At 41.0% G+C, this 13,427-nt stretch overlaps 1 protein-coding gene across 2 annotated transcripts in view; it reads left to right on the top strand.

Annotated features, from left to right (window-relative positions):
* The first annotated feature begins 1,756 nt into the window (after nucleotides 1-1,756).
* The window catches only part of LDAH (lipid droplet associated hydrolase), a 114,880-nt gene continuing 103,209 nt past the window's right edge, over nucleotides 1,757-13,427 (top strand). Inside the window, exon 1 of one of the 2 annotated variants that reach the window (XM_027641044.1) lies at nucleotides 1,757-2,004. Coding sequence is in view for 1 of the 2 variants with exons in the window: in XM_027641043.1 (XP_027496844.1) it covers nucleotides 2,556-2,766 (211 nt within the window). In the remaining variant the exon portion in view is untranslated. Of the gene's footprint in view, nucleotides 2,005-2,414; nucleotides 2,767-13,427 lie in introns of those variants that run through there. The other variant, XM_027641043.1, reaches the window with a different exon arrangement.

Below are 13,427 nucleotides of genomic sequence, written 5' to 3'. Positions count from 1 at the left end.
CTTTTCCTACTGAAGTTTCCTTTTGCCCACAGACCAGGGTAAAGTACCTCTTCTACAAAGTGAAAAAGAGTATTTTCTGTGACTTCACTATGGGAACTTACGAACTTCATATCAAATTAAATACACACAGTCATTATTTTAATTTCACCCATGAGCTTACCTGCTGCTGACAATCAAATTTCATAAAGAGTTTAATAAAATGTTGTAGTCTGATCAACAGTGGGTCAAGCACCTAGATGATTCTTCGATATATTAAATGTACATTAGACAAACTGAGTTCTGGAATAACAAATGACTTACAGGACTTGATGTGAATGTTGTTGCAAATAGGAACATGGAAACTGTATTAGATCAAGCTAACAGTCCATTCCGTCTTTGGCAGTATCCAACAGTTGTGACAAGAAAAAGGCAAGCACATTGGGCTACTTCCCTGCTACAATCTCCAGACGAATGACAGCTCTCAGGGCTTCCTTTACTTTTAGCCTACTAAGCAGTATTCTCATGTTTAATAATCCCTGATGGATTTCCTTCTCATAAACCTGCCTTATCTTTTTGCAAATTCCTGTGAAATTTTAGGAATCTGTGACATTTCCAATGAAGTTTAAGACTACATTAAAGTACTTTTTGTTTTGAAACTTCTGCCTATGAGCTTAATTTTTTTTACCACAGTTTTTGCATTAGAAATTGCAACGAGGAATCACTGCCCATTCAACTTGTTTTCACAAACTACTGTCATTATTTCCCCAAGCTCTTTCTCTCATCAGCTTGTCTTCCAACTTCTATTTTATTTAGTGCTCCCTATGTGGAAGAATTTCACATCTGTGAAAAACTTTGGTACACATTCTAGATCTTATGTAGTTTTACTGTACCCTCTCTAAGAGGTGAGAATTTCTGAACCTCCAGACTCCAGAAAAGCAGGGAGCACATCACCATCACACAAGAGTGAGAATCATGGCATTCATTTCCAAATGTCCACTAAGTCTTGATTTTTGACTAAGCCTTGATTTTGACCACGCAAGGAACCAACATTTCATAAAGCATCTGTTGTGACTCCAAGGCCTCACAAGTGTGTCCAGAGAAGGGCAACGAGGCTCGAGAAAGGTCTAGAAACCTTTGAGGTTTGGCTGAAGGAGCTGGGTTTAGTCTCAAGAAGGTTCTGGGAGATATTATTGCATTCCACAACTACCTGACAGGAGGTTGTGATGAGGTGGGAGTGGTCTCTCACCACCTTCAGAAAGAGGACAAGAGGAAATGACCTTTATCTGAGAGAGAGGAGATTCGGATTAGATATTAGAAAAAAAAACGTTCACTGGTAGTGTGTTCAGGCACTGGAATAGGTTGCCTAGGGAGGTGGTGGAGTCACCACCCCTGGAGCTGTGTAAGAGGCATCTGGATCTGGTGCTGAGTGATGCGGTTCAGTGGTTCAAGGGTTCCAGTGGTTGAGCTGACGTTTGGCCTGGATGATCTTGGAGGTCTCTCCCAACCTTGATCATTCCATGATTCTGTGATTCTATCCTTCAAACACGTTGAGGGATGAATATGAATGGATGATGCCATTTCTTAGGAAGCCCAGCTTATTTTGCTCTTCCAAAAGTATCTTTTTTTTTTTTCTTTGCCAGAATTCCCAAAGAAACTGCGAGGTTTGGGCAAGCGTGAATGACAGGCTGAAGGACCCCCCCCAACCCCTCACCCCCCTTCCCCCGGTCAAGACGTGCGTCCCGGGGGATCTTCGCTCGTGGTCCCGCCGTTCCCAAGCGGATAACGGGTAACGCGTAGCACCAGGCCTGAGGAGGGAAGAGCTTCCCCTTCCCTGACGGGGGTCGCAGCCACTGCCCTCACGGAGCAGCGAGAGGCGGGTCGGGCCCGCCCTCGGCGCTCCCGCGCGGCCCCGGCGGAAGGAGCGGCCCCGCCGCCCCCGCCCCTCCTCGCCGGCTGCTTCCGCCCGGCCTCGGCAGAGACAGCGCCGGCCGCCGCCGCCGTGCCGAGTGCCTGCGGACGGGGAAGGTACGTGTCGCAGGGCTCGGCCCTGCCGTCCCCTGCCCCTGTGCCGGCTCCCAGAGCTTCCCCGAGCCGGCGGCCGGTCAGCCGGTCACCCCGCGCCGCTGCACGGGGCTGACCCGGAGCCTCGCCCGGTAGGGAGATGCCCCCATCCCTTCTGTGTCGGGTGTCAGGTCTGTAGAGCCCTGTTCCGCCAAATAACGCTGGTGATCTCCAGCCGTGCGGTTGAGGATGGAGTAACACACCCCGGGCAGTAAGCAAAGCTTCGTACGTGCTCCCTTGACTTGTTTTGTCATGGATTGGGAGGAGACTTCAGGAAACGAGTCCTTAAGCGGTGTTTCCTTTTCCAGAAAATAACTGAGGTGATGCTGCTTGTAGGGTTTTTTTCTGGATGTCAGCACGTGTTTCTGTGAAGCATCTGTCGGAGCCTGACTGGTACTTGTTATCTAAGTGACAGGTTATAAAACAAGAAATGAAGGAAAAGTCTATGACCTGAAGGGCCTGTAAGTAGGAAAAGAGAAAAATAAGGTTATAAATTTTTAGGAGTTAGAAGTGAGATGAGATTTTTTAGATGGAAAGAAGCGTCTTTTAGTAGAGGAGCTGTTGGTTTGGAAAAGCAGCGAGGCTGGCAGGCGCGTACGCCCTTCAGGAACCCGCTGTCTGTCAGGGTGGCTCTCAGGACTCGTCCCAGAGCATCACCGCTGTTAGCACCTGCCTTCAAGCCTGCGTTTATTACAGAAGAGGAGAAACACCTGTGCCAGACAGGAGGTGAGCAGCAGGTTCAGGGAAGCAGTGTAAATGCTGGTATGGAAATGTGTTGTTAAAGAAATTAAGCTAATGATCAAGTGCTGTTGAGACGTGACAGTTGTCGGGAGCTTTCTTACCGGTATGTTTTTTGTTGTGTTGCAAAAATGACGAGACAGCTTCTTTTCCTGCAACTAAAGTATAATGATAAAGCCTTATCATGAGAAGACTTCAATGGCTTGGATGATGCAGATGCTTATTTTTTAAGGTGTTGTATACTCCTGGCCCTCTGGGACTTTGTGATGTCCAGTTAAATGTGAGAATCCATCTGCATGGGCCTGTGACAGAATCTGGATATGAACCTGTAGTCTTTGTGTCTCAGAGACTAGAAGAATTCAATTATTAGTTGGGATTATTGCAGTTACCTATTTTCTTGTGGCACTTGCTTATATGATGTCACTGAGGGAAGTGGTCACACGTTTACAGAACTGGGTAAGCGACAGCACTGAGAATATTTTTCATCATGGAATTACTACAAGAATTGTGTAAAAGCAATTGAAGTCAGTGATTTTTTTCGAGAGTCTTTGACAATGTCCTAAGCAGATGCCTGTGAAAAAGGCAAGTATACTTCACCTAGTTCCACTTTGTAAATATCCTCTCAGCTTTCAACAAACTGCAGCCCAGGAACTTTCTGGAACAGATGTATTGAGGTCTTTAAGATCCATAGTGAATTTATCCATCAACTCATCCTTGCCTTTGACCACTGTGGAACTCTACTTTTCCCAACATCCAGCCTCAAGTGGGTCAAATATCCACTAACTCAGGGGGCACCTCCGTTGGTTTTCAATATGCTTTCTGCTACTTCTGTTTAGTATTTCCTACTTTTTAAGTTAGAGTAGACACTGATGGGTCATTACCTATTTATCTGCATCATTTGATTCACCAAAGCAATTACAATAAATTGTGTGTTGGTAATGGTAAAACAAAATTACCAATATGACTGCCAAGCCAAAGCACTTACCAGTAAATTTGACAAGATTTACTCTAAAGCTTCCTAATTGCACTCTTCTCACTATTTTTTTTTTTTATTGATAGCTCTGATTTCTTTTAAATTACACTGTTTTTTCTATTATTGTGATTTATTATAATTAAGGCACCTTTTCTGGAAAAAGGGATGATCCCCATTTTGAATAATGTCTAGGTTATTTTTACCAAATATTAGAAGCAGAATTTCAAGGTTTCAGCTTTAGTGGTGCTGTGCATGCGTTTGTACACAAAACATGTTTACAGGATATGAAGGAGAGGTAGTTTTCTCTTATTTAAATCAGGCATGCTCCTAATAGCAATATAAGTATGTTTTTTCTGCTCTTGACAAACTACAGTGTAACACTGTGAATTTTCAGTGAAATGTTTGACAGAATTGGATTCCTGCTTACACCTAGAGTGACGACATTTAGATGTCTGGTAAGGCTTGTGAACAGGTTATACTAAGAGAAGTAAATTATTCTGACGAAAGAATATTCATAATAGGAAAAAAAATGTATTATGAAAGGTCTGAGCTTAATGGAGAATTAAGATGGAAACAAATCTGACTTTTCTCATGAATACCAGCCTGAGTACCTAGTCAGTAGTGAAATGAATGAGAGAACTGTTTGTTTATCTAGCTGGAATTGCACAACCACCCACACAGCTGTGCACTGTGTGGTAAGTGCCCTGTTACCGTATGTTAGGTAATCCTGATGTGCCAGAACAACTCTAACCAGTGATGCTCCAACTTCAAGTTTGGCAGGGTTTCTTTCATCAGTATCCTTATTTCTTTCCTCAGTGTCCTTGCTTCCTTCTTCTGCTACCAGGAACCATGGTGTTCATTTGGTTTTTTCCTTTTTCCATCTCATCTCCTGCTTCTGTTTAGATCCCATTCCCACTGTCCTTTGTTTTGACCGATTCTTTACTCAAATTTTTTGATTTTTTTTTTTTTAAGGAATATTTAGTGATACAAACTTTCTGTGGAAGTCTGGCTGCTCAAATTTTACCTCCTGAAAGAAATTGTAGCACCAATTGGAAATAAAATGAGTATCAGATTATAACTGGATTCTCATTTGCACCTGTGGTGAGCACAGGCTTTGTTCATGTATGTATTCATACGTAGTCATGTGTTCGTCAGGCTTTGTCTTGATGGGAAGAGCTGGGACCTTGTGCAAAATGCTGTAATAGAGTAATTACCAGAGTTACTGGTGTTGTGAGGAGCACACTGGAGTGTTCCCAAAATGGCTTGGATACTCTTGTGACCAGAACTGTAGGTCTATATGTCAGAGCACTGGCACTGGCCTTCCTGCAACACTGGTTTTAAGAGAAACCTTTTGGCTACAGCACCACTGTGTCCAGCCTGTTCAACTCCCTGTCCTGTCCCCCTGATCAGCAGAATGAGGAACATCACCACTGGTTCTTACTGGGAAGGACTTAGATTCCAGGCCTCATATTGGTAGTACAGACAGTTACATTGCTGTAGTGACTCAGAAAGGCATCTAATGCTACCTGTGTTTATTCATGTCTCCTGTTCATTGGTTCTCTTGCTTGATTTCCTTTGTCCTTTGCACAGAGCTGCCTACAGTCTGTTTCTGTTTGTTCCCATGTCTCTGCTCACAGTGCCTTCCTGACCTGTTTAGGTGGGTAAATTAATATCAGAATGTACAGCTGCTGCAGTAAATGTAAGGAGGAGGTGGTAACACAGGTTGAGAGATTACTGGAGAATGCTGTTGTGACTAGTAGGTTGGTCTACTGTGAGTAGGTGGGATTTTGACTAATTCTTTTATGTCCTTGTTAGAAAGCATGAAAACGGGCAACAGCTGGAGAGCTAAGTTGAAGGTGGGATACACAGTTGATGTAAGAACGCATGAAAATATAAAATTATTGAAATGATAAACTGAGAAGAAAAAAGTGTTTTGAATTCAAAGCATGTTTTAGGTTAAAGGAGAATAACTAACATGAAAAAATTGAAGAAACAAAGAAATAAGAGTTAGTTCTATAGAGAGATTTATACTGAGCAGTACAGGAGAGGATGGGGGAAGCCAAATCAAGGGCAACATGATGCTGATTGTACTGGTGTATGTTTTTTGATTTATTTTTTTATTTGATTCCTGCCTCTTATTAGTATCCATTATGCTCTTTGAACTTTGCATTGCTTAACAAGAAAAAAGAGTGCTCTCCATGGAGCAGTGAATCTTATTCTGATAGGAGGTGGAAAAAGAGTTATTGAACGTAAGATGAAATAGCAATTGCTTTTTACTGCTTTTGTCTGTTATTGCTGCTGCTGAAAGATGGAAGTTTCTTCAAGTGCTTAACTTCTGAATGCTGTGGTTTAAGTGAATATATAGGTTGTCATTACCTAAAATTATTGCATTTTTGTTTTTCATTGAATGTTGTCCAGATTACCTGTATGACTTACACAACTGTCCAACAGAAATGTGGGGCTTGTAGTTTTTTTTGTAGTTGAAAAAAAAATAAGAGTATAGAACATATGGTTGCAAAGCCAAATAATTCTTTGCCTTTTTTTCTTTAGAAAAGTTGCAAAATTCTCATTTTCCCTAGAGATAATAGGAACCAAATGGCAAAGAAGCATCATCTTTGTTTTGTGAGCAAGCATTTGGTCCAAAACCTTAGACCACAAGCAAACCTATTTGCATGTGTATGTTCCTCTCTCTCAATACTATTTTCAATTTCTTCTCCTGTGTGTCCTTGATTACCTGTTCCTTCACTTTTTTTTTTTTGCAATATATTTTGATATTTCTCTCTCTCCTTTGAAGCAAAAAGGCCGTGTCTTCCCCCATAATTCATGTAACTTTTGAACGTGCTCTGTTTTGTGTGTTGATATGTGCTGAAATCTGAAGGCCACTAATGTTACTTTTCTCTGTATCCAAACTTAAGCATGATGGATTCTTGTTTGAGAAGTATAACATTCCCACCTCTAACTTCAGCCAGATTTTAACCCAGTCTGTAATCATGGTGTTACATTTCAGTTTTGCCCAGTGGCTCCCAAAGTACTGATGTTCAACATAAATAAACAAATTGCATACTTTGCAAACTTTATTGTATTTGTGACAATTTTCTCATGCTAACTGATTTAGATTTCCAAACTGATTTATCTGCCTTTGACTTTCTAATGTAGCAGGCAGCTGGGAAAGTTTATTTACAAGATTCTCTTGACATGAGTCTGCTGTGCCTTTGAAATTTGTTGATCAGAAGAGACCTGGCATAGTTTTTCTCTCCGGGAAACCTTTCTTACCACATAGACATTGTACTTCAGCAGCAACTTTTTAGATTCTTTCACATAGATATTCTGTCTTTATTTGACCAAGGTTTTGCTAGCATTGCAGTTTAATCTCAGAACATATACTTAAAGTATATTTATTATACCCACATGTTATTCTACTCACCACCTTCTGTTTATCCCTCTGTGAGGTTTCAGTTTTAAAATCCCCAAGTTTTTTCTCTGCATCCAATACTTTAAAGCAGTATTTGGAGGGAAAGCTGTCCTTGAAAGTTACTTGATTTCTCCAGTAGATCTCAATTCTATGTGCAAATGAACAACTTTTTTTTCCTTTGTCACTAAAAGGTTTCCCAAAATCCCACTTTCTGTTCTGGAAAATGCCTCATATTACACCAAATTAAACCATCTTATTTGCTTTCATGCAAATGAAACTGTCATTACTTCCTTGAGTTCATTTTTTTTCTTTAAGCAACAACTCGCATGCTAATTTCTTTTTTAGGTCATGGACATTCTTCGTTTTATCATCAGGTCTGCATATTGACTGGGAAATTGGGAATTTCCTGGGAGCATATCTACCACTTTCTTGTAATCCATGGGGTTCCCAACCTAATTATGGTTATGAAGTTACTTGAAGAAAAAAACAAACCAAGACAAACTTGAACTCTTTTGGGGTAATTTTCATGTTGGTAGCTCTGAACAGTTCACAACCAGTTTGAGATGCTTTAGCTCTTTTGAGAAAGTAAAAGTGACCATCTGGGTATGATTCAGGACCTTATGTGTAGGACCTCTTCCACTGTAGTCTGAAATGTGTTTGATAAAACATATTCTGCTTTTAGAATGTCATATCTTTGTTCTTTGGATACATTTATAGTTGCTGGTGTTGTATGAAGCCTCAGGGACCCTCAGCCACACCAGGGTGACTTCTCAGGATTTGCTTATTTTTGTTCTGACTCCAGTGCTCCATGTTTCTAGTTCAGTGTCAAATTACAATGGCAAATGGAGGAACTTTGATCTACCTGGTAACAAAAGGGCATGGACTGTGCTCTTTGACCACTGGAGAAACATAACTGGGGTTTTGAGACCTTTGTTAAACTGAGGTCTGTGATTACCAAAGGAGAAAGAGAGACCAGACATCAAACTTAGTGCCTTGATGCCAGAACTGCAGTGAAACATCAGATGTTGGCTGTTGAGTGCTGTAGACCAACAGCTGATGCTTTCAGACTGCTTTCATTGAGGTTGCCATTGCACCTGATCCCCATGGCAGTCTTTCATTTGCTGTTTCATCCTCTTGAGAGTAGTGTGGAAATCGAGACTGAGTGCTGTAATAGTTCTATTATGATAATTTACAAGAACTCCATTTTTTTTGTAGTCATTAGTACATGCCGAACTTCTTAAATCCAAAAGTGTCAGTGAGATATAAATATTGGTTAAAAGTTATGGTGTACCTTCCTAATCCATTACCCCAGGGTTTTAATCACCCTCTCTGTTGAATAATTTTGTACCAGACCAATGTAGACGTGATTGTGTAATCTGAACATATTTTCTGATTTCATGATTCCTTACCCCCAAAACTCCTTTGAAATTGTTCATATCAGACCAAAGCACCATGTTGGAATAAGGTTGGTGGAGGATCCATCTATCCTTGGTTTGAATCCACAAATGGGCCTTCCCAAGCTAACAGTTTTTTTATTTGTGAGTCCTATGCTGCTTTACTGAAAAGCTGTCTCAGTAACTGGTTCCATGTTTGGCACTGACAAGGGACCACTTGTCCTGTACAAAACTGATACCCAGAAATCATTTTCCCTGCTCCCCTTCTAGGAGGACAGTATGCACTTCCTTGATCATTGCTACAAGGTTATTAGTGGTAATAAAATGCAAATTTTATGATGATACAAAGGCCTTGCAGGTAGGTGCAGTTCTTAAAACTAGGTTTCTCTCTCCTTAGGTCTGTGCAGAGTCCCCTGTATATTGTCTCTGAATAAGGTGCAGAAATGAAAACTGGTTCCCGTTTTCATTCTGCACTTAAGCTTTTTATCACTGCAGCCCAAAGTTTCAGTAAGCTATACCCCATTTCCACGTTTCACTGATATTTTTGCACAGTCATCAGTGAAATTCCTTCAGCTGTTTTACTGCTTGAGGGAGGGGCATGTGGATGATACAGGAACAAAACAAACAAAGACATCGGATTGCTAGGTATCCAGCGATCCCTAAAACCAAGGCTGTCTAATTACTTCACTTGTTCTAGAGAAAAGCAGTCTGCTGCTTTAAACTGCCCCATGTAGACATGTTTGAGGTTTATTGGGTTCTATTGTATAACTACATTGCTTCGTTTGAGATGTTAACTTTTTAGCTTTGCTCATTTTTACAAATAACACCTGACATAATTCAGAGCTAGTGCAAAAGGAATTAGTATATAACTTTGACAGAGAATTGTACTGCAAAGTACAATGAAGAAATGTTTCATTTTTATGTGCTACTGGCTGCTGCTGCTGCTTTACTTATACAGAATTAGTGAAGATTTGTGAGTAGCGTCACAACAGGTTGAAAAGTCTTTGGCCTGTATTTGTTGTTTTCCCTTAGACAACCTGGCATCCATTGTTTGTAGTTTGTCCGAATAAATCCTTGATGAGAGCGAGGCATCCTGTGTCTTGTCGCCCCTCATCTGACACATCATGTTGTCCCCCCCTTCCCATGTTCCTCTTTGCAGTTTTTTTACCAGGTCAGTCAGTCTGTCCCTTCTGTTTCTAGGTCTCAGCTATAAGCATCTAAGTTCCAGTCTGCAAATCAAGGAGCGTACATCAGATCTGGAGGGTTCTCTTCTGGGGATATTGTTGCAGAAATTGTCAGAGCCTTAGCATAGCAGGCAGCTGAAGGAATCTCACTATTTTTCCAGTTATTCTTTTCCATTGTGATGTTGAATTCAATCATGTAAGATCATCTGTTAAGGCAGGATTTCTTTTTTTTATTTAAGTGGTACAATCCTCAGAGTACATCTGCTTCAGTTTCCTATGTTTTTGGAGGACTAGGCTAGTTTAGATTCCTTTTCTCTGACCTATATACTTAATTATTGTCATGTACTGTATGCATGAAACTCTGCATTTGCTCAGGTACTAGAAGAATTGGCTGAGATCCTTGTTGTACCTCACACGCTTTATTCTTTCTGATGTTTTAGGACCATAAGGTTTGTACACTGTTGATTTCTAGAAAACTCTGTAGAAAATTTAGTCCATCCTTCAGATGAAAATTACTGTTTTGTCCAGCTGAGTCTTAACAACCTCCAACAACAGAGGTTCTGCCGCCTTCCTAGCAATCTTCTATTGCCTCCTTAGCAACCATTTTTTTATGGTACATTGAACTGTTAAGACACAACTTGTGGCTGTTGCCTCTTGTTTTACCATCTGCCATTGCAAGGCAAAGTTGGGCTGTGCTGCTTTTGCAGGTCTCTTTCAAATGGCTCTAGGTTGCTGTTTGATTAGATCTTGGCAGACTGAAAAAGGACAATTCATAAAGCTTTTCCTTAAACCTCTGGCCTGGAAATTTACTTGACCATCCGAAGTTTCCCTGTGTTCTTAACCTGGTGGGGTGAACACAGGTGAGCTCAGTGTTGCAGGTATGTCCTCATTACCTGTTGAATAGAAGGGAAGAGTAACGTCCATGCAACTACTGGCTTTGCTTTTGAAATTTCAATCTGATACATAGTTTGCCTTGCTGTGTGCATTGTTGCCTTTGTTTGTCATCCATCATGACAAACATCTTTCCCAGCAAGGCTGTTGCTCAGCCAGTTACTTCTGAGCTGCTTCTGAAGCGTGGCTGCTCTGGGGGCAGATCTCTGTGCTTTCTACTGTTGAGCTTCATAAGGGATCTGTTATCCCAGTCCTTAAGGTTCTCAAGGAAACAACCCTCTGAACTGAAGCCCTACTCCAGCTGTCTCCACCATTCCAGATGATTTAGCATTGTTCTTTATGTCTCACCATCCAGGTTCCTGATGAAAACGTTGGGCTTTTTAGGCTCCAGTACTGACCCAAGATTACTTGACATTCAGCTGACAACCAGTAGCTGACTGTCTTTTCAGCTTACTCGGTTAGTTTTCAAACTATGCAAGTCAGTTTATTGAGCCTGCATTTCCTAGGCCCAGAAAGGAGAATGCAGTGGGAGATGGTGCCAAAATTCTTAATGGACAATGTGCATTACATCTACGTATTTTCTTTCATTCTTGTAGCCAAGTATTTTATCACTGAAGCAACTGTATTGCTTGAACACGATTTACCATTGGCAAATTGGTCTCTTATTCAAGAATTACCTTTTTGTATGATTAGAAGAACATACAGAATACATACTCCTGTGATATTTCTGTGGACTCAGCTGAGCCAGATCAGCCTACAGTGCCTTGGGTGCTCCTTCTTACTTTTTTTGATGGAAAATGGCTGTAATTTTAGATACTTTTTTTTGCTCGCCTTTTTTTTTTCTTCCTAGCAATAAGATCTCCCCTGATTTACAGTGATTTTTGATAAGCAGCAGCCTTGCAATTGGATCAACCAATTATTTTGGCAATTTAAGGTGTACCTAAGTTCAGTCTCAGGAATTTACATACATCCAACTTCTGTACATTATCCCTAAGCTATAGTCCAGCTCCTTTCTCAAAAAGGGCAAAGTAGGTCAGGTTGCTGAAAGCATTTTCCAGTTGGAGATTCCACAGCCTCTCTGTGCAATTTCTTTCATTATTTAATAATCCTCAGTGTGCATGTGGGGAAACCTTTGTAATTGAAATTACCTTCATTGCAACTTTTGACTGTTTTTCCTTGTCCTTTGGATGTACATCACATGCTTCAGGTCCATATCATCTAGCTGAGTCCCTCCAGTATATTGGTGTTGTGCTTGTATGAGGAGTCCAAAAGTGGACACAGTACTCCAGTCTTTCCAATACCAAACAGGAGAAGATAATCACATCCCAAAACTTGCTGGCTACTCCTTCTTATGCAGTCTTGTATACACATGGGCTTGATGGTTGCAAGGGCACCCTACTGACTCATTTCCAGCTTGTTAATCACTAGTGTGTTTTTTGGAAAGCCACTTCTTAGCCTTTGAGCCCCCAGCCCATCTTGCTACATGGGGTTACTGAGCTCTGAGTGCAAGAACTTTCCATTTGCCTTGGGCTTTCATTTAGTTCCTGTTTTTCCAGCTATTGCCTATTTGGATAGCAGCCCTGCCCTCCAGTGTTTCAGTTGGTGTGTCTTCCTCCCTTGATATTATTCACAAACCTGCTGAGAGGGCCTCCTGTCCCATTGTGTAGGTGTTCAATGAAGACATTGAACATTGTTGCCCAACAGTTATCCTTGAAAGACATTGCTGGCAAGTTATGGCTGTTTCATGTGCTTGAGTACAACTTTGGGGGTGATTTTGTTTGATAACTTTCTGTGAACTGAGGCTGGCTGTCCCAGAGCTCCCTGCACACTCCAACATGGGCATGGTGGTTGCCTTCTTTGCAGTTTTCAGGCATGTCTCACAATCACAGAATCATTAAGGTTGGAAAAGAGCTCTGTGTCAGACTCAAGTATAACTGTTAACCCAGCACTGCCATGTTCACCACTAAACCACGTCCCCAGGTGCCACATCCAGACACTTTTGTTTGCTTCCAGAAGTAGTGATTCCACCGTTTTCCTGCGTACCTTGTTCCAATGTTATTGTGACTTACCAGAAAGCATAGAGAGTGGTCTCAGAGTAATCCTGGCCATGGAAACCCTGGGATGTATTTCTTATGGTTTTTTGTAATCACATATGTTAAATCTGCGTCAATGGTCCTTTCTCCTTTGTTTTGGTTTCATCATTGATTTAGGCAATGCTACCCTTGTGGTTACCATTCTGTCTCTTGCTTCAGGTACACCAGCCTGCTTGTCCTGTCTTGTTATTGGATAGTTTATATGCCAACTATCAACTGATGCTTAATTACATTATGTGGTGCTAGTCTCAGTTTATGACAATTCTGTCACTAAACATTCTTTTGAATGCAAATCACAAATTTTGTTATTTCCAAGCTATCTTTTAAATAAAATGCCAAGTCCAAGTAACAGTGTATGATGGAGCAGTTAAAATATGCTATCAGGAGAGTTGCATAAATAATTAGGATAGTGTGTGCAAAGGAAACTTAGTTTTGCAATCAGCATTTTACTTTGGTTGAACCAAAGATGAATATGAAGAGACTTAGTCATATGGCAGAAGTAATCTGCTGTTTGTGGATAACTCTGTTTTCAAATATTCCTATCTGAAAAAAATGACTGTAGGTGGCATCCAGATCAGTAGTAAAACACCTAAATATATGTGTTGGTTTGCAAGTGCAAGTGTGTGTCTCAGTTTTTGTTATAGTCTTTGCAAACCAGGGGAGGATTTGTCTCATCCTGAGGTGAAAACCAAGAGGATGATT

This window comes from Corapipo altera, unplaced genomic scaffold, assembly GCF_003945725.1.
Source record: "Corapipo altera isolate COAL_440 unplaced genomic scaffold, ASM394572v1 46, whole genome shotgun sequence".
Lineage (NCBI taxonomy): Eukaryota > Metazoa > Chordata > Aves > Passeriformes > Pipridae > Corapipo > Corapipo altera.
Note: the sequence above shows the minus strand (reverse complement) of the source record. Positions and strands in the feature narration are given on the sequence as shown.